This window comes from Merops nubicus, unplaced genomic scaffold (assembly GCF_000691845.1).
Source record: "Merops nubicus isolate BGI_N331 unplaced genomic scaffold, ASM69184v1 scaffold925, whole genome shotgun sequence".
Classification (NCBI taxonomy): Eukaryota; Metazoa; Chordata; class Aves; order Coraciiformes; family Meropidae; genus Merops; species Merops nubicus.
Genome location: NW_008608838.1, coordinates 50,034 through 72,526, shown reverse-complemented (window position 1 = coordinate 72,526; position 22,493 = coordinate 50,034). Strand labels below are relative to the sequence as shown.

Below are 22,493 nucleotides of genomic sequence, written 5' to 3'. Positions count from 1 at the left end.
TATGAACAGTAGCTTTATTTATATACACTGAACTTCTCTCTGAGGCTGACACTAGTCAAAATACAGCCAAATATTAGTGCTACTAAGCCCATGTATACTTCCAAGTGTAACACACATGCCACAGTTACAAAATTTGGTTTCAAAACAGCTTAACTAAAGAAGGAAAACCTGATTTTAACAACAAAATTCACCATAAAATAAACACAAGTACATATAGATATGCAAAACATTTTAAAATAAATATTTTTTAAAAATAAAGTCAGAAGACAGAGAAGAAAAAAATATTTAGTAAATAAATAATTACCTATGGCTGTACTCTGGAGATCTCCAAACAGTGCCCCACACTTAGGATAATTATGAATTTAATCTGAATATGTGGAGCAGAGTTTGGGGTGGATGTATGGAAGCTGTCAGACATTTACCATGTCCAACAGATGGCTCAATGGTATGCTTTATATAACTAAAAAATCATTCCCCAGTTTCAAACACTGACTGACTACGGCTGATGGCCAATAAATACTAAAACTTTATCAGGATGGGTTTCTCCCTCCCAAAACTGAAGGACGCACACTGAGGGCAGCTGAGTAAATGAGGGCAAAAGATCAAAGGCAACAGACTCCCTTTTCTTTTAACCCTGCCTGTAACTCCTCCAAAGGGGACACAAATCCATAGGCACGACCCTTGCGTTAGTGTTTTGGGCTTTGTTAGTTGCAGAGATGGCAGTAAACATTTTTACTGCTGAAATGTATTACTGTGTTCTTCTCTTTGCATTAGAACAACAATAAAGTAAAAGTTATAGAGGAAGGGTAAAACTCTGACCTCCCTGAAGCCTACAGAGCTTCTGCCACAACTTCAAAACGGGAAATAATTTTACTCTTTTTATACAGTCCAAAAGTAAGTTAACAACTCACTAGCAATGCCTGCTGTGTTAAATGACTCTTCCAATAATAATTTTAATATATAATAGAATTAACTACAGATCTATCATGTCTCAGACAGGAGTATATCTAGCAATAGTGACACACAAATAAATCAATATTTACAAGTGTGCCCAAGTTTCTTCAATATATTCAGCACTGTATTAAAATTCACCTTATTTATGGGACAATTTGATTAATTTTAACAAAATGTAAGATTTCTTTTAAAAGATTACCAAAATTTCTGTAAAAAGATGATCATAAAAAGGTGACTAAAGAACTATCCTTTGATAAACTCTGGGTTTTTTTGCAGTAGTGTGGAAAGCAACCATGGATAACATTAGATAAGGACAATTGTACATTTTTAATGCTTAAAGGAACTAAGACCCTAGGATTTCCTTTCTCTTAGAAGCAAGGACTAAGAGACAATAAAATGACTGAAACTGTTATAAAAACTACAGAAACAGGACATATTGAAAAAGATAGGAGTCCTAAATCCATCCTTCTCAAGGCCTCCTACCAATGCAAGACTCTTTGGTAATAATGAGAAAAACTTATAAATGGTACACAGATGGAAACTGGTTATTGATATGTGATCTCTGTCTGCAGCAAAAGGCAGAAAAGCACAATGATCTAACCCCACTTCTCCAGCAGTATAGCATCTTATTTGCATGAAGCCATCAATTTGATGACGATAAACATTTCCTATCTTGTCCCCCTCCTCAAATACCAGATCTTCAAAAGAGGAAATGGGCTCTAGTCACACCTGCTAGCAACTTCTGCCACTAAATACTACTAAAACCTGAACTGGAAAGATATTTCTTGTGAGATAATAGATTAAATGCTTGGATTACGAAAGAAAAAATTAATCTGGAAGTTTTCTAAAAAAGTTATGTAGCTATGAACTTAAGCTACTGATAATCATATAGTTCTGATATTTTAAAGTAGGAGAATTCATGCACTGCAGATTGTCATACTGGCCCTTTTTAAAATACATTTCTTCCACCCAAATGACTTGATGCTGTACAGCAGTTATTACAGGATTTCATATGCATTTCTTCTCAGATTCATAGCCTGTTCAGTGTGCTTCCAGGGATAAACTCACAGAAAATAGAGAGTGATTTTATTAAAGACTGCTTTTAAACAACACCTATCTAAACCTTGGCTATCTGAAAAGTAGTAGTTATTTAATAGAAAATTTAAATGATCAAGAATTTCCTACATTTTCAGTGTATCTTAAAGTCTTCCACCTTCAGGTAGGAAATGCTCTACAAATTAGGCAAATATTTCTATAAAATGAAAATCAGTTTCCTGGGGGGAAGCATTTAAGAAAGAGGGGGAAGGAAAAAAAAAAAAAAAAAGGAGAATGTAACAAATAGAATTTAAAAATTACAGAAGAAAACAGCACCAAAATTATTTCATGAAAAGGGTATTTTCACTTATATCAACCTGGCTAATCACAATAATGAGGCAACTAGTTTGCTGTCATTCAAAGCATACTTTGTGTTAAAACAGAATAGGTTTTCCTTGCCTCTGTAAAGTCCTCTTATTTACACTTTTGCTGCTAGAAATTCCACTGCTGACACTCTTCCTTCACAAACAAACCAGAAAGCAATGCTAGCAAGCTACAGGTTGTGAATTATTTCTCACTTTCTGGCCCAGCATATGTGATGTAGAGACACAGTGTTTGTAATTGCAATTTATTGACTATGGTGCCGATACGTTAATTTTAATACATTTGTCTTCGAAGGCAATAATTCAAGTTGAAAAGCAGAAGTCAAAATAAACAGAGAAAAATCAAAGAATTATTCTGTCATTAAATTGTTACAGGTCATTTTACTCTAGGTGACACATCCTGGAAGACGATGTTCCAGAACGAGATTAATCTTGCAAATCTGAGAAGAAAGTTGAAGCCATTATAAAAGTCCAAGCACAGATGAGATGCTGGTTGCAGCTGTATCACTACTGCAATAAATTAGCTTGTACACCACTTGCCACTATAAAAGATATCCCCAAACCTTAACTAATCTACACATTTGATAAAAGATGGATTGTACACCTTAGGTAGGAAAAAACAGAAAGAAAAAAAAAACTCTCTTAATCTGTGAGGCACTATCAATGCTTCCCAACAATCAAATAAGGTATTTTTCTGCCCACTTGCTCTGATCAATGGGAAAAACTTCTGCAGAGACTTTCCAATTTAAACCTTTTAACTATTAACTCAAAGCCACCATCACATTTCAATATAGAACATTTAAATAATCAGAGGAATTTCAGGTCCGTTAAAGGTGCAGTCAGGCATCCAAAGGGTATACAGTTTAATCTGTTTTACTGCTGGTCCAACATTAATTTTCTTGTTATTAATGGATGGAAAAGCTCTTTTGTGGCCAAAGAAGCGTAATTATTTAAAATTTCAGATGTGTTGCACTTCACAGCTCTCAGCTGCTAAACTGGCAGGAGTGACACTTCTGGAAAGCAGATCAATTATTTACCACATTTAAAAGAACCCCCCCGATATTTCTAAACCAGCACCATTTCTTTAGCTATTTACTAATTGAGCATCTCCTTTGAAAAGTTTCTCTCTTTGACATTAAACATGCCCTAATTAAAAAACAAGAAAAGTCAAAGTACAAAAGTGAACTGAATTTGAGATGTCATTTGCTCGTTTTAGCCACGATTAAGAATCTGGGATCCTGTGTAACATTTGTCTCTGGCACAGAGTTACTGCATGACTGTGAGTGAATGACAGCATCTCAATCCTGCAATTTTTCTAAAATTAACTTTCAATGTTCAAAGTTTGAAATTCTTACATTTAATTTTTCACATACTCTTTGTTTTAACATCTTGTCCTCTAATAAACTGGACTCAAGTTGTACTTTTGATTTCTGCTCTTTATTTCTACAGTTTGCAAACTTCCCTCCTATCCCCTCTCCCTTGCACTGCTGGAATTATGCCACCATTCATTCAGTCAATTACCACAGCTTGAAAAGTCTCCCACTTCTTCACTGAGAACTCCTTTCTTCCTCCCTTAACCTGTTTCTTTGGAATCTTTCTTGCCAACTTGCCCTTAACTCCGTAAGGATCAAGCTTTACATCCTGCATCTTTCCTCCCTTATGTAGAGGCTGTCTTGGTCCAAGAACACATCCCATTCTGAACTTGCCAGGTAGCTGTATGATTTTACACTTCTCTATACAACACATGTAAATAATATACTTTACCTGTGTATATTAAAATGTACCTCTCCCATCCCACCAATTTAAAAGTTGATGCTACTGTCAAATTGAAGGCAGACACTGTCAAATTGAAGGCAGACTTAGCCACAGCAATGTTTTACTTAATTATCATATTTTCAGTTTGTTTTTAAAGGCTTGTACTGAAAATATTGTCTATTGCTCCCTCTAAAATAGTAAGAAGTCCTGACAGAACCCTGTAGCTGGCAAACACTTCTATGGCTACATTTAGGATGCGTAGAGAAAAGCTTTTATTGAAAAATGCTGTCCCAAGAGAAGACACCACTAAGCTTTTGTAACAAAAAGAGGCTCTAAGTCTAGTTAACAAATTGGCAATTGAAGCACAATCTCTAAAAAAATCTGAATACAGGATAATTCTCATCTTTCCTGGCTACCCACAGCCACCTACTGGATTTTTTGTAGATATAGTTCTTGGCAGTGAAGCCTTCCCTCCCCAGTCTGAGAAACAAGGCACAAACCTCAGAGTGACAGCAAGGAATCAGACTGAAACACACTTCAAATAGATATGCAAACTTCTACACTTAACCCAACTCCCAAAAGACGTAGAAGTGATAGATACATTTCTATGTGTGCTTCCAGTAACACAGAATAAGAGCAAAGGATTGACAGCTCTGCTCATCAGCAGTGTCTAAAGCTACAGCTCAAGTCCAGATCAGCTAGTCCCAGTTCAGCAGCAGAAGTAAAGTTTGGAAACCAGGAGGTCCTGCAGTCCTGTAACAAGTTACTCTCTTGTACTATTACTTACTACACAACTATGACTTTCTGAAGGAACTCATGTCAAAGGCTGTGCCAAATGCACCACAGACGTGAGACAGGAGAAGGCACATGCATCTGAACACAGCCTGCTATAACCACGGTGCCCTGGGCTACTGCCTTTGAAAACCCTGGGAGGACAGATGGGTGAAACCCCGTATGGAGAGCACGAGGCTGCGACCAGTTCGGATTCTGCACTGCTGATCATCACAGGTGAAGAAGAGGAATTACACCTAAGTACAACTTCCCATTTTGCTTGCTCAGTAGCCCAGCCTAACTTCCAAAATTATTCACGACTTTAGTCTGTGTAACTTGAGGCTTCTATAGAAAATGGAACTACAGAGGAAGAAGAGCACTGGAGTTCACATTGAAGGTGGACAGAACAGTCATAGATTTCCTAGCATCCCCTCCCAATCCAACCTGCTATTTTAATATCAAGACTTTGTGAATTAGTGGGCATATCAAAAATTTAACACTAATTTCTCAACACTTTCTCTGTAAGTTATGGAAATGACATATATGTGTGTTTTTACATCCCACTTACTCACACATACACATCCTTCAGTCCTTGTGACCAAAAAAGCATTACAGCCATCAGTACAAAGCTTGCAAAATCACCTTCTGTGTCCAGGCTGAAACCAACAGATAGGTATGATAGTCCTCTGAAGGTCTGATTTCTAGAGTTTATCTTCAGCAAAGGATAGCCTGGCTCTGTTTCTCAGGATAAGCCAGGAGTTGTTCTTTCTCTGTGTAAGACCATCCCAGTCCAACAGCACAGAAGAACATATAAAATCAAAGGAAACAGGGCCACGTGCTCGGTCGCCACGGTGGATAGCTGGCGTCCCTCTCCAGGCTCCTGAGGAACGGTGCCAGCTTTAAGAACAAAAACTAACTGTCTCAGATTTCTATAAGGGCTGAGAAGTATCTCGGCAACCTGGCACAAACAGCGTGTACTGCCTGGAAAAACGCTACCAGAGTTCAACTGGAGGTGGGGAACTTTACATCAGACCCCGAGGTTATTCACCCTGACACCCACTTACGGAACCGCTGCCCTAGTCCAGCAGCCCGCGAGCCTGGAGGCTTCACAGCTCCATCAAGCACGTTCTGCTCTTGCCTCTCCACCACCGACTCCACCTCAACCCCCACTGAGACAACTCACACCACCGAACCGCACACATGACCTGCAACAGGCAACAGAAGGCACTTCTGACTTATTTTCATCGGAAAGTCTCCCTCTGCAGTGTGTGCCAAGGTGCAGAGCAGTGTAAAAGACCCCACGTGTGTGTTGGGGAGAGCAAGAGATATCAAACCCACCTTCCCTTGCAGGCCAGGGAGGATCTGGCCCTGCCTCCCCTCTGCAGGGCGAGGAGAAGGAAACTTATTGACCCATGCACTAGATAAATGAACAGACTATCCATTAACTAGTGAACTGCACAGAACAAAATTATGTTAGAGACAATAAAATGAATATGACTTTAAAGTGTTCATTAGAACTGTCACCAAGCAGCTAAAATTCAAGCTATAAACCACAGCTATCCTCCATATATCATACAAAAAGCTTGCCAAAAAAAATGCGATTAACCTCTGCAATGATCAATAATTTTGACAAACAGTAAATTTTGTTTTTAACTGGAATACCTACAATTGATTATAAAATATTGTCCTAGCCATGAAACCAGCTGAGTTTAGTCATACATTTGTTAGATAAAAACTTTCACGTTGCAGAACATCTGGGTATCAGTCACAAAAATCTTAATTAGAAAGCACTTTCTTTGTCCAAAAATGGGCAGAAGTTTTACCACCACAAAATACATTATTTCCATCTAAAAACTTGATTGCATCAATATCTTCACTGTTTTTATTAGAATCAGAATCTCAAACATGGAAAGTAAAAATTATGATTTATTAGTTACACTCGATACGCAATTCAACTTCCTTTTCTTTTACTGCCTCCAGGAAAATGCAGCCTTTGGGCAGAACACACATTTATTTGTTGTGTCAAATCTAGTCCAATCAATAACTCAAGTTAATGTAAAAAAGAATATTCAGCCTTGTGCTTCATATTTCTATAAATCCTAGAAAATCCCAATTTTATTACTCTAAACCATACCAAATAAACAGAATGCACGTGTCAGCTACAACACTGACTCCAAACACTGAGAAGTTCCTTTTTCAGCTAATCTTCTCAAAAATTCTGTCCCACATGAGCCACATTTTATAGAGAAAAGATACTAGTACAGGCAACATATTTTTGCCTTATTAAAAAAAAAAAAAAAAAGTAGAGAGATAATTAAAAAACAGGGGTTTGGTTATTTCCAGGCCTGTAGATAACATTTGCTAAAGCAAGATGAGCAGCTGGTCTAGATAGAAAGGCTGAGCCAACTGTTTCCTGTCACATTTAACAGCATCAGTTAAAGTCTTAGTATTAGGAGGAAGGTGAAAAGAAATTCTGTGTAATCTGAATTAAACCCTTGATCTGTGCAGCTTTCAAAATCCAAATAATTTACCATTTCTATGAGCCAAATTTTACAGTTCTATCCTGTAATCTGCCTCACAGAAATGGTAAATACAAGGTAAAAAGCTATCTAGAACCGATTTCTGAAACACTGATCTTCCTTCTTTATGGATTCTATTTTTATTGTACTATCTACGGCTGTACAGAACTTGCACAAGTGTGGAAAACAATGTATTTGTCAACTAATATTCAGCTTTAGCACAAATAAAATGTCTGTAATTTGCTTTTAAATGTGGTGAAGTAAAGACAATTTACTAAAATAAAACTACAGCCCTACAGACTTTAAAATTACTCTTAAAAGCACACATAATTTCTATAGTAGGACTAGACGTGTATAATTTACACACAAGTTGGTTTTAATTATCACAGATCATAAAGGCCTTTATACCTTAGATCTGTCAAAAGGAAGAGTGGAATTCTGTTTGTTTTTACCACGTTAAAATCTATAAAAGGATCCTCCCTTCTGGCCTCCTAAAATGAAGATACTTAAAGCACATCCAGTTTGCTAGGACTGAGAAGCAGATTCCACGATGCTTATCAGTGGTGTGACTTACAGATGTTGCACTCTGAGAAGTCTCACCCATGGTGGCTCCCTTCCTCCAGTCTGGAGGGACTACCTCTCACCACCCAGAGCGAGCCCTGTCCCGCTCGCAGGGCTAAGCCGGAGCGCTCCCTGCCAACATCATAAATGCTGCCATTAAAATATTTGTTTTAATTCTGACCTCAGAGTCACAGCTAATAAACAAGAAAGGCAAGGAGAAATTGAAAAACAAACTAAATGCAGCTGTTGGACTGGACGTTTCACAACTGTGTTTAACTGCATCCTTTAATTTCACTTCTATGAATAGAAGCCATACACCACAGCTCGCATGCCAGCTAGTCAACCAAGCAGTATTTTCTTTTTGAGTTCATTTTGCAGTGTTATTCCATCATGTAAATTTTACTGTATTTTTAACTTTTCCTTTGAGATGCGGTCTGCAAACAATGGCTAACTATTTGCTAGTGGTTTTTCATTAGAACACCTACTACCAATGGACAGCACTGGTGTCAGTTTTCCATAGTCTTCCTCACACACAAGAGGAACAAAAATATTTTTTTTTGTGTATGTATAGTGCATGTTTGTATGTGTCAGTCCAGAGCCCATTTAAATATATTCAGTGACCAGAAGATTAATGTTTTAGACACTATTCAGAAATGCATTACAAAATTCACACAGAAAAACTAGACACACAGGAGTGAAATGTGAAACTTATGCTGTTCTATAGACTTCCCCAAAATTAATCATACATCTTTAAAAACAAAAGTATTAAGTTTTTTTAGTAGGTTTTTATAACAATCAGGGAAAATACCTTTCCAGAATGCACAGGATTAGAGATACTAATTAAGATAAATAATCAGGAATCTGAGCATACTTGAAAGAAATCCATTTAGAAATGGGAAAACGAGGCCACATCCTTTTAAAATCATAGATACAAATAAAGAAACAGATGATTACAAATTAGGATAGTAAGAAAGCCAGAAATTCCAATTTATTTTTTAATATAATCCTTGAGTGTGGGGGAAAATACAGAAAATTATATTGGGAAAAAATACATCTCACATTGGTGTATTTTCCAAATACGTAACATCCTGCACCTCTCAGTTTTCAGGTTTGGTATGTGAAAAGATAAGGAATATCACCTCACAGTCTGCCAAAACTGAACACTGTTTCCCTGGGGGGTGTGTGTGTGCATATTTTCATATTTAATAAATATTTATTTTAAATACGCAGAAATCCAACTTCCAAATAACATATACACTTAGAACTTTATATTGAAATGTCTTACAAAAAAAGGATAGCTGACCTGATGCCTCCCAAATCAAACAGGGGTCTTAATTCTCAGTACCATCCTAATTCAGGGTATTTGCAACCAAAATTTTGCCTGAACCTCAATACCTTACATGAAAGTAAAACAGTGACTACTTTGGACCAATATTAAAAGGAATAGCAATAAACCAAAACCTTTGAATGAAGCCGTACAGAGACATTTCCATAACAGATCATGCCAGAGGTCTGTGCAGCCCAGTGTATTTATTGCCTTTAACAACAGCAATCATCTCCATGTCTGCGATGGAAGAGGGAACAAAGTGAATTAGTTTTAATAGACTACGGCTGACATCAGAATTGGTGAGGTTTTTTCCTCCTTTCTAAATCACAGCCTCTAATAATACAACATAATGAAAAACGAGGATATTTGTATGGTTCCTTCAGTCTCCAGTCTAGACACTCTCTAGTTTAGACTAATCCAGTTTACCATTGAGCAACTGAGTCTAATTGGTAACATTTAATCCCTTGCCTTCCCTCTCCCCATTTCCTCTCCCCATTTCAGACCCTGCGTACACTTACAGTTCCTGGCAGACTATCATCAACACGTTAAAAGCTTGGAGGCTTTTCTGTAAACATCGTAATTTAAGTAACCCCCTATGGTGTATTCCTTCCTTTTGTGAACTTTCAGAATTTAGGCCAGGGCACCTTCATTTTCAGTTTACATAATAAGCTCTTGCCAATTTACTTTTTGTAGACGACAGGATTTTTCTGCAATACTATAATGACTATGATGTTCTACAAATGGTTGGTACCCAAGGTTTTTATTATGTAAGTATATAGATATAATACATAAAAATATATATTATATAAATATACAACATATTCTATACATATAAAAGATTATAGCCTCCTAATTACAAATTCTTCCATGATGCTGCATTGACAGAAAAACGTGCTCATGGAAAAAAGGAAATCATGTAGGTGACATTATCTGCAACCTTGTGTAGCCAACAACACCCTAGATTATTTTTGTGTGGCCAAGACATACTGACTATAATCCTGTAAAGACAGACCTTGTTTCTGGACCCCTGGTATCGAGATTTTCTTCAGAAATAAAATGTAGTCAGGATTCATAGGTTTGGGAGCATATCTACACATAGTCTGAAAAGTTACTCTAAATTACCTAATGTGGATAAGTAAACAGCACTAATTTTTTGTCTGGATACTCTATCCACAGTAAGCTGGCCTTCAATTCATCCAAAACTGAATATTCGAGCTAAAATAAATCAAGTCAATGTTAATGCTAAGTAAAAGCATCCACACAAAAGCCTAATGTGATTTTCATTTAATAAGTGAATTAAAGTAACTGTTCTTGGAGTCTCTTTGTAAGTATAAGCCTCTTGTTTCCACTACATCAATATACATGCCAGAGGTACATTAATACAGTCCCCAGTCTATTAATATTACTTCACTTCCTTCTATTATTTATTCTCATCTTGAAAAGTTTTCATAAAAGGCTTAAATTCTTGCTAAAAGTTAGAAGCCGCCTTCCTTTGTTCAGAGCTGAAGGAGGGGAGGTGGTGCTCCGAACGCTGCCTGCAGCAGCTGCTTTGCACAGACCATCAGCTGGCTCTTCAAATATGCCCAAAATATTCTCAGGATGCAGCTCCCTTCCCTCCCAAAGGTCTCCGTATGCCTGAGAGATGCGGCTTTCAAATGGATCTTTCTTGATTAGGTTGATTAGGTGGAAGTAATTATTATTCTCCCAATCGGCTACAAACCAGTGCCCAGCCTAGGGTCTATCGGCCCCAGCTCCCCGCAGAACTCACGGGGCTTGTTGGCCATGTTCAAGCTGCATGAGTTATTCTGCTGGCAAGAGCCCACTGCTGGTCATCACCTGCACCAGGGCCCCACCGCTCCTTCCTCTTACACACAAGAACCTTGCCACATACTGTGGTGCAAGTGTCACTTCATGGGAAGGGGCTGTGCTGGAAAATAAATACCATGTGTAAGCACTGCTTACTAAACAAATATACTGCAGAATTAAATCCCTATTTTTCCTGTAAATACACAGCACCTCTTCCACAGCACCTGGCAATGCTGAATTTTTACTATGACATTTATTAAATTTATTCAATATTGGATGGATATCTAAAAACCCAAACACGAGTGCTTCAGAAGAGAGAGCTTATCTTCATATAAGTCACAAACACAGCCACTGGCACATAATGCATTATATAAATAAATCATTATTTTTGACATATAAAGTGTACAGGAGAATTGTGACAGTTTCCTATGGAAGAAAATGAGACATGAAACACTTATATTCTACCAATTAAAAAAAAAAGGAAAAAAAGAAAACAAGTAACAGTGCCAAGTCACCTGAGCTTGAAACTTGGAATTGGATTTATTAAGCACACTTCCAAAAACAGAACAAGAATGTTATACAGGAAGTGTGCCCACTGGCCAGAAGAAACACTGCCACCAAAGCTGACAACACGACTGGCAGAGAGACCGGATTAAGGAGGCTCACATCATAATTTTTATTTTTACCACTAGAATAAGGACCCAGTTAGTGTTTCATGTCTGTTTCCCAAAGATTCAGTCAGCAACAACCAGCAAAGCAGGACTGGTTCTTTTTCACTTTTATTGAACTACTACATCTCTTACCTATCAAAATGAAAAATGTTAAGCAGAGAGGCAATAACAAAATATGCAGGGACCCAGCTTTTAGAAATTCCACAGGACTAAGGGTTTTTGTAGATGAGATGCCTGGTCACAAATTTTCAGCAAACCGTCACAACTGCTTTGGAAAACTAAAATTTGATGTACACAGGAAAAAACACAGAAGAAACCTACACTACCAGGAACTGCAGTTTTTATCTTTTTTTTTTTTTTCCTTTCTAATGTTAAACATCAATTGCTGTATGTCTTAGACTGAGACTTCTACAGTCTCCCTAAATCAGTTCCCTAACTCAGAAGCTTTTATTAACATAAGGGTCTGGAAGAGGTATACAAGGAAATGCTAGGGAGCATTAAAAGAAAGCAAAACAACCAAACCACAAAAAACCCTATGGTACCCCCTAAATATATTCAGAAATTATATATTCATGTTTGTTATTTTATTACTCAACCAGATTTTCAGAGCAGCCATAGATCTAATGCAAAAAAAGCTAACTATACGCCAAGATTCTTCTTTCTTCAAATACCTCAAAAACAGGAAAGAAAAAAATTCAATAGATTTGCCTTGAATTTAAACAAAAGGTAGATCTAATGCCAGCAAAAGTCACTATAAAAATGTCTACACAGCACAATGAAATGCTATGCAGAAACACCCCTGCTTGTTCTTTCATGATTTTGCCTGGTAACGCAGCTAAAGCAGGAGGCTGGGTGCACAGCAAGCTCTCCTTGCCAGCTAACCCAGCTCAGAACTCCACAGAGTATTTACCTTGCTGTGAACAAAAAACAACCCCCAGAGCCTCAAAACCAACACAAAACAAACAACAACAAAAACAAAATAATGACACTCTCCCCATCAGCAAGAGTACTGCCGTTCTTTCCAACACACTTTCGAGCAGGCCCATAATAACATCTTCTGGACACACCAAGTGCAGTAAAGAATTACTTCTTGGTTTCAAAAAAGAAAGATTAGAGAAAAATATGACTGCCACTTACTGACATTAGTGACTCTCTTTCCTTCCCATTGGATTGTTTTCTGATAATCCCACAATGAAGCAATACATTACCCCTTCCCAGAAGCTATTCTCACAACAATGCCCATAAATTCTGTACTATTATTTTATCATAATTAACTTATCCCTAGCAAGTTCCTTGTTCAGCTTGAAAACACAAATGGCAGAAAGCCCCCCACCCCAAATGTATCCTTCTGGCAACTGATAACTTATAAATACAACTTAGAGTGGCTTTGACGCTGTTCTACTAGTTTATTAGACAAAAAAAATCATATATATTCAGCTTCCATATCCATTGACCTTCAGTGGCTTTGCTTTTGGTTTCTTTGGAAGTGCTTTTGCTTTTTTTTTAAAATATGATCCTGTAAATTTTTTATAGAGCTGAATACCTGTGGAGCTCATGGGCCCTTGGGATGAGACATGATGAAACTAAACTATTTGATCAGCTACAGAGAGTGAAACAGTTCACTGAAACAGAGCAGTGTTCTCTGCCTTTACAGCAGGAGTTTGTAGCTGCCATGTTCTAGTGCAGCATCGCAGACACTGCTTGAAACGATGAGGAAAAAGGGGATTTTTGCTACAACCAGCCAATAGCCAAAGCCAGTATCCTCTTGTTTTGCTCTGCTCTGTAATGAGGTCAGCTGGATTGGCAATATACCACTATACAATGGATAAAAATGATGTTACTTACAACACTGGCTTCAAACAAAAGTCTGCCTTGATGTTAAATAAAGAACACAGAATGCTGCTCAAGTGCTGCTTTCATACCATAAGCAGCTGAGGTAATAGCTTTCAACTGGTTTGATATTGCTGTACCCAGAACATGTGGTACGATTCAATACCTTGCTGTGAATCATCCCTCCTGCAGATATAACACACATTGTTTGCAATCAGTCAAAAATAAAACCAATTAGACAAAGTGTTCTGCCATTACGTTTCTCGTTGCACTGTCAGAGCTAAGGCACAAGTTTGCTATCACATACAAGGATTGTCATTTTGGTACCTGAGCAACCAAAAGGACTAGATTATAACACAAATAATCCAACAATATGCAAATATAACCTTCAATTTAAAAAAGCTGATTTGCTTTTGCATAAACATTATTTCTCTTAAATTTATAAAATCATTAGACATGTCTCAAGGAGGCTTTTAATTAATATCTAGAAAGCATTCTAATTTAAGCAGCTGTATTTATTTCAGTTAATTAGCATTGCTCAACTCTGGGTATTATCTTTCTACTAGAGTACAAAGCAAAAATATTTCTGTTCAAGGAATTAGGATAGTTCAACCTCTCAGATAAAGGCACAGAGTTCTGCAAAAAATTCTCTTCAAGTATCAGGACAAAATTCAGCCAGATGAGAATACAGTTTTTTATGTCAAAAACTCACAGTGAAAACGCTGTGAAATGCAAACCACTATTAAAGAGTTCTGACATAACAGATGGGATGTCAGAATAAGACCAACTGGCCAGTGAAAGTAAAAATATAAGTGACAGGCATTTAGTTTTATTCTCTGAAATGCGACTTCAGCCTCAAGATTTTCATGGCATTTGCTCTAGTTGAGAAACCGCTAGTTTGGGCAAGTGGAAGCTGTTGATTCAGTGGCCATTCCACTGGCTACTACTGCAACCAACCAAACTTTTTTTTCTTTTCTGTCCATAGATAAAGTAGTAAACATGCTAATTGTCAAATTAATAAGATTTATTAACAGACAAGATTTGTAGTTTTCTCTGCTGCCCACAATTGTTATTTATAAAGAGGAAGGAGATGAATAGGTACTTCAGAGGAGTTTCTCAAGAGTATTTTCTGATTATTGTGATTTTGCTTAGGAGAGAAGGTAGAATGACAAACTCTTCATCAACAAACCACACAATGGCAGTGCAAGTTACTTTAAGAAACAGTGCCAGTGAAAGGAGTCATTCTATTTTCATATTTGTGGAGAATTACAATTTAACACATGTGCTCATCCTCCAGATACCAGAATGTTTGGATACCTGGCTGGCAAGACATCCAACAGAAAACAGTTCATTAGTACCTGAGCTACTTTCAAAGTGGTAAACTGAACCTTCTCATATATACCATAGTATAAGTTGATTGAGATTTCCAGAAAAGACAAATCAACCAGTGTATGACACATTCAACACTCAACAGAGCAGGTTAAAAGCCCAAAGTAGCAGCAGGTATTTGCACATATCACAATGTTACCTGCAATTCCTCCAAAGCAATGGAATGCATTCCTATGATATTTTACTGTCTTGATCTTGTTTACAGCTATCACATTAAACAGTAAAATAACTTACCACTGGGGTTAAAAGCCATGCAGCAAATCGGCTTTTCGTGAGCAGGGAAGTGGGCCACGATACCGTCACTGTCAGAGTCCTCACTGACAAGTACCTGCATAAAATTAACAGAGACAAAGGAAGGTCAGGAACCACGAATACACTGAAGAGAAAACATCAGCTTCGTCATCCAGGAATCCTTTTATAAGATATACATGATGGTATGAATTAGAAATATGAACTAAACACAATCAATCTTCGGTAATTTTTTCAGATAAAGCAACGTGAGACACGCTGAAATAACCCACTGTGCACTAGAAAGGATCATGCACTTTAAACCTGGATTCTCCATTTATTTATCCTATTCAAATACAGCAATAATGGAAAAAATATTACTGTTTTACTACATAAAGTATTAACGGGTGCATGGAAGCTTATTACAAAAGCAGTCTGTATGCAGTGCACCAGGAAGCTACATGTAAGGTTTCCATTGCTGATGGCTGAAGGGTTGTGACCTCTCTGTGTGTATAAGCGAGAGGGCCTATTACTCAAATTTGTGACAGGAGTTCTGCTCAATTCAGGTCTCCTGTGGACAGCAGCTCTCACTCCACCACTCTCAGCAGCAGTGAGTTTGCTAAGGAAACGTTAAGGACTGGGAGCGTGTACAAAAGCAGCTCCCCTGAGAAATACACAACTACCAAGAATTTTCTCCATCTTGAAATGGTCTCAATGGATATTACAAAGGTTGTTAATTAAAACCCCTTAAAAAGAATCATGCTGTTGTAAAATATCTTTTTGTGAACAAAAAAGCAACTGAGAGGTATGAGTTTTCACAACGGAGGGAAATAAAGTGGAAAAGGAAATATCTGGACTGAGATCTGTGTTGCACAACATCTTCTGGAGAAAAGGGCAAAGGATGAGCTTTTGGTTTTTTAAACAAAAGGCTCTTTGAAGTTGACAAAACTACTCGGGCCAGTCAAAACCAAAGCTGACTGTGAAGACACACAAAAGGACCTCCAGAAGGACACAGTATTAACAGTATTGAACGGTATGAAAAGGAAAAGATAGTCTTAGATTTATAGAAGAGAACCAAAAGATGTGTGAACAAAACATATGCAAGAGCTGCAAAGTATTTTATTCCCTGGTTACATCATGTTAGAGACTAAATTAAGTAAAAGGATGAGAAAGATTTGTCAGAAAAGGACTTAATAAAAGGGTTTCTGTGGCAAGCAAAAACCACCTTCTTAATAAGATAGTGCAAAATCTCCCATTTCTAGTTCAGAATAATTTGTCTGCTGCTTCCAAAATAATCCAAAAGGTTTTTAATACTTCCTATCCCTAACAGATATCAGAATAATTTGAAGATATTTTTATGCTTCAAAAAGAGAAATCATCTTTAAATGTTTAAAGAAGTCACGTAATATGGATGAAGAGGCCCGCGCCTGACTGACTTTAAATGTTCAAATTACTTGGCACTGTCACATAAGCACAATTATGGTTTTGCTTTCCGTTGTCAGCATTTCGTGCTTATTCCAGAACCACTAACCAAAGGGTCTGGAGATCTTCCTAAGAGCTTTTCAAAGAAACAGTGTTCTTTCCTCAGCCTATATAAACGGCACTAAATAACTGCTATTCATCAGCTTCTCACAGCTTCCACTTTTAGGCAACTTGGTCTCATCGCTAAATATTTTACTCTAATTAAAGATACAGAATAATAATAAAGTAACATCATAAACCAGCTTCACAAAAAGAAATATGTTCTTTTTAAATCCAGTCTCTCAAATAAAAATACTTAATCTAGAAATGTGTAGGTATCAGCAGTATCTAAATCATTGCTAAAAACCAGTTCTATAGTGTCTTTCATGTGCATCATCTTCTCCAGACTGTAAACTCGATTAATTCAGCATGGTCTTCTTTTTTCTTTTTTTAAGCTAATGATAAATGCACCCCTCTTAGCATCCCTGGAACAAAAACTCCCTACGCAACAGACAGGGAACACTCTAGATGGTAAGACCTTTAAATATTTTTCCTCTGCCAATATGATACAGAGCAACAATTTTAAAACATTAAAACCTGTAAAACACCTCACACATAACCAATGTCAGTATACTATAAAGCCCAAATCTATTATTTGCATGCTATGCTAACTTATTCCATACTTTAAAATCAAAAGGATTACAGCAGTTGGCTTCACTACATCATCAACCAAAGAAGAGCCTCTTTGGAAATGTTCCTTTCAAAACCTGCCACAAAACAAAAGCCTGGTTCACTTGCCAACTCAGAGCTTGAATAGCTCTAAAACCATGGTATCATTTTCACCATTGTGTATAACATAAGAAAGACAAAATTATGTTGATATAACACAAGATGCTTTATACTGGAATACATTATTTTGTGTATTAGAGATCTTTTAAACCGATCTAACCGCCTCAGTACAACAGGGTTTATACAAATTTGGAAAGATCGACCAGCACAGATTTCACACAGACAAGGATGAAGACTGGAGCTGTACAGTCACGAGGAATTCCTGGAGGCCTCCACCACGCAGGCTGCACAACTTTTAGAAACCACTTCTTGCAAAGGCTGAAGTGGAAGACACTATCTGCAAAGGTGTTGGAGAGAACAATGTCTGTAGGGTAACCCATGGCACATGAAATCAATGCCAAAATTGTACAACTGGTTCCCTTTGGCCAGTTTATGGTTTCTTACCATGGAAAAAGAGCAGAGTTGGGATTTTTTCTTGGAAGTCAAAACAAATTGCCTAATAACGCATGCAAGTGCTGTCAAAAAGCTCGAAGGAAGCAGCTCATTCAGCTTCCCAATGCACAGAGTGTACAGAGCCCACAGGAATCCTGAGGCTGCAATTTTTTTCATCCCAAATAGGCTCCGTTCTCCAAGGTAGTGGCCTCTAACCACTCTACTATTAAAAGTAAAAGACCTTACAAAGTCTCTCATTGAGAAAGGTTCATAAATCTTAACATTACTCTTATAATTGCACAGTCACTGAGGTTCTGAAGGATACTCACGTATCTTCCTTGCAGAATTCCCTACTGTTACAAAAAGAGACATCATTTTAAGAAAAAAAAAAACAAAAAAGAAACACTGAGGCTCTTCTGCCATGACGGCCTTGTATATCAGCACTCAGCCTATTTCTGATGCCCAAATAGCATCTTATCACAAGACCTGCAACATGATTTTCACATCAGCTGCCAGGCCAGCAGAGTCCACAGAGTTGGACATGTGGAGCCAATGCTGCAGCTCAACAGAACACTGTAGTTGATCAACAATGACTCAAGTCCTCTTTATCGTACTGAAAAAGCAAAACAGACAACACACCTAAGGGATCATTATATTTACTATCAGAAAACAGCATTTGCTTTGAGGGCAAGAGATAGCTGAAGCCGAAGCTTTTTTCTCCTATGCCATATTTTTCTTCATCCGTTGTATTTTCCATACTGCTGAACAGAAGCCACTAGTAATTACAACTTCAATTATTTTAATCTTTAAAGGCAAATTACACCACTTATCCCAGCGGAGACATGTTTTTAAATAAAACATGAAAGTAACACAAATAAAAATGGACACAAATCTAATCAAGCAGGTCCTACTCTTAATAAAATTAAGAAAGAATAATCCCATCATCATAAAAACAAATAGGTTTGACAATATTTATAAATATTACTATTATATAATAAAAGACCTTTGCATGCATAGATATTAAGATCTCCATTGATTTAAATAGCTGAAGTTAGGGCAGTGTCTGCTCCCGTTCATATGCACAAAAACCAACCCCCTCTATATGACCCCCCCAGTTAGCCTCCCCCAACTTATAGCTAAGGTCAAACATCAGTGGAAAAGGGCTAAAAGTGATAAATCTGTGGCATTAACTACTGCACTCCTTTTAATAGAATCCAGCATAAACTCAAAACAGCCTTGTGCTCAGCCTGAACCATTTATCTGAGACAAAAATGTCTTCTTGACAAAAAACAGATCTCCTTTAATAAAAGTAAGGCAGACAGTATTATGCTCTGAGGGAATCCTGTTGCTTTTTATATTTATATATAAAAAGAGCTCTTCTGTACTACACGTAGATATAAAGAGCGAAGAAAACTGATGCCAAATGTATGAGCATTGGAACATCAAATTAGCCTTTGTGAAAGCTGTTCATGTAAATAAAAGCACTGGTGTTAATGACCAGTGGAATTACATATGTAGTTAAAGTTTTACTATCAAATACATGCTATTCTCTCAGCTTCTTTTTGGTCTAGACCGAAGTTTCACAACAACTCTCGGTCCCGATAAACATCTTTATTTGGTTCAATTGTTATCAACTTCTTACCAAATGAAAATGAACTTTTGAAACTGCAGCAGTCTGCAGGTTTTTTTCTGAAAATTCCTCTTTAATGCAATAAAAAGTTAATGGGGAACAGGAAGAAAGCACCAATCACATTTTAAAACATAAAAAGAGCAACGTGTTATCTTATTTTTGTAAGTTATTTTTTAAATATTTCCCTCAAATATTTTCATGTGTTTCGGATGATCTGTGAAAGCAACACAATGATATCTCATCAATCACATCGCTCCAGCCAAAGCACTGAGAATCAAGTTTTGTATTTTTAAATGACCACATATTTCTCTGTCAACTAAATGTTAGATGTTTAACAGATTTACATTCAGTCACAAAACTGGCGACTTTTGAGAAAGGTCATTATTGCAGCCTACACGTGGGTGGCCGAGCTGATGAATTAATTAAGAATACAGAAACAAAGGTCAAAAGAAAATAATTTTTGTTTAAAACTCAAGCCACTAAACTCTTACACATTTAATTCCAATTACTGAAAAAAAAGGACATCTGTACAACTTTAGTTTTATCCATTTCAACTAATTAACAGATTCAAATAAATAGTCATTACATCTAACTGAAAAGTTTGCTAACACTTCATTAGAAGGAAGTTTAAACAAGCACACAACCTTGTTAACATATTTCGGTTTACCACAAAGTTACTTGGGCATCTCGATAATTATTTTTACTCCCTTTACAAATATATCATGACAGCCAACTTCAATAATTCTACATTCCTTTGCATTTATTTAATTACTTCATAATTCAAATTTTCTTAAAGTACCAACAGTTTTGAAGGTAGGAGTTATCATATAAACAACAGCTGGGCATGAGATTTTTCTACAATATCTACATACATATGGTTCATTAATAATATTTTCCTTACAGATTTAATTTTGAAAGATTACATTAGAAGATTTCTTTGGATTTTAAGTGTATATTTTTCAGTGGTAAGCCGACATTTCAACCTCTGCCATGGCAGCATTGTACGTTTAATGAAATGCATTGAGTTTCATTCTCATGTTCTTTATATTGGATACCTTTGAAATGGCAGATATAACAAAAATTTAGTGAAACATTAAAGCTGTAGTTAGTCCTCCTGGCTTATGTCCAAAACATGTTCCTTAATCACTCTACTAGCAAATAAGTCAATATGTTCATACACATACAGAGAGGAGCTCACTCCTTTAAAACCTGTGTTGCTATGCTCAAAGTAAATGGACAAATGCACACATCACTACTTTCCAAGCTTTTTTATATATATTAAAATAAAAACTTCCACCCCCGCAAAAAACGTATTTCTCCTTCATAAGGACGTGCTTGCATGCCTTAAATTTACTGTCATCTTCCATTTTCTTTCTCTTTTTAAAACAGATTTCTTCCTTTTTTTACTACATGTTATCTTAATGATATATTTTACGACTTGGAAATTGTTTTCATAACAACACCCAAATTCTTAGTTAGGCTGTGCAGGTAGATAGGAATCTTTATTGACCTGAAGGAGGTGAGCTATTCCTTTTACATTAGGAGTCTGCTGATAAGAAAAGAAATCCCTTCTGCTTCTGCAGTTCCCCTCGTTCACACTAAGGCTGACCACCTCTGAAAGCCAGGCACTCATGCGCAAATATATTTATATAGCTGCTGGACAACTCTCTGATGAGAGGGGTGCAAGGCTTTCAAACTGTTAATTCAGTCCAGAAAACCCTTGGTAAGCATTACTAATTCTTGTGGTTTCTCAGTCAGTTTAGGAAGAATGATGCTCGTAAAGGGCACAGCCACCCAGCAGCATCCCTACCAGCAGCAAGGAAATACTCCAACGCCGGCACCTTCAGCACAGGAGGAAGCTGGAATGCACTAAGTGTTTCTTTGCACCCACTCAGACCCCTTATTTCCCACCCGGAATCTGAAAACTGGGACTATAAACCAATAACTCAGAAAAATCACTGCCACACAGCATGAAGAAAACAGAGACTCAACTACTATGCGAGGCCCTCACCACACCACTGTCTAGCAACTGCCTCAACTCCTGGGCTGGGCTGCCCTCGCTGTTCCTCAGCCAGCTCCATCCCTCTCCTGCTGCAACCAAGGCTTCAGTAATAATGCTTGGATGACCACTCTCAGCAAACCAGTTTGCCACACAAGAGTAAATTAATTTCAGAAATTAACACAAGGAGGAGGAATCTGTGTAGCTCAGTCACCCGGATTTCAGGTCAGCGTGAGGCATCACCACGAGTTTACGCTGAAGCGTACGAGCAAGCTCGTGCAGCTCAGTGAGATTACTCACACCACGTAAAGGTCAGGCCTGCTAAAACACTTTCCTGAACTGAAGCTTCGCTCAATTACGCTCTAAAACCGAGCCAGGACTACCCAGCTAGTCCAAGTACGTGCCATCTGAGCTAGCCTGTCATTTCTCCCAGGCTCGTCTGCCTCTGCCAGCCCCAAGCACAGGATCGCTGCCAGCTCCGTGGGACGGGGCCATTCACACAGCTCCCAAAATCAGAACCTGCCACGTTCAAATGAGGCTGTGTGCACACAACCACACGTTTCCACCCAGCAGTGGAAATACAGCTGGAGTGAAGCACAAGAACTCAGTGGGGCCTGCAAGCACCCACAACGCTCTCACGGCAGGTTTTTACTGGGGTGGTGCTGAATGATGTCTCATTATTTAAACTCTGTCATTATTCAGAACATGTACAAAGTGTAGTTATTTTTAATTGACTTTCTTTTTGCTAGACGTACGTTTAAGTTAGAAAAGATCATTAAAAAGTCTTCTGTATCACAAAAATCTAACAATGTAAAAGAACAATTATTTTATTTTTCCTGGAAAAAAAATTACAATGTTAATTCTGAAAGCAAGTCTCAGCACTGAAAAGAAATGATTCATCTAATAGCATTTTAAAACTTCATAAAAACATGTATGTAAGACATACAGTTAGG

The 22,493-nt window shown here is 37.5% G+C and overlaps 1 protein-coding gene across 1 annotated transcript in view; it reads right to left on the bottom strand.

The window, feature by feature from the left end:
* The window catches only part of LOC103773024 (breast carcinoma-amplified sequence 3), a gene marked incomplete at both ends in the record, with an annotated part of 89,050 nt that overhangs the window by 16,737 nt on the left and 49,820 nt on the right, over positions 1-22,493 (bottom strand). The window contains one exon of the mRNA XM_008940375.1: positions 15,236-15,329. Within this exon, the coding sequence (XP_008938623.1) occupies positions 15,236-15,329 (94 nt within the window). The remainder of the gene's footprint in view (positions 1-15,235; positions 15,330-22,493) is intronic.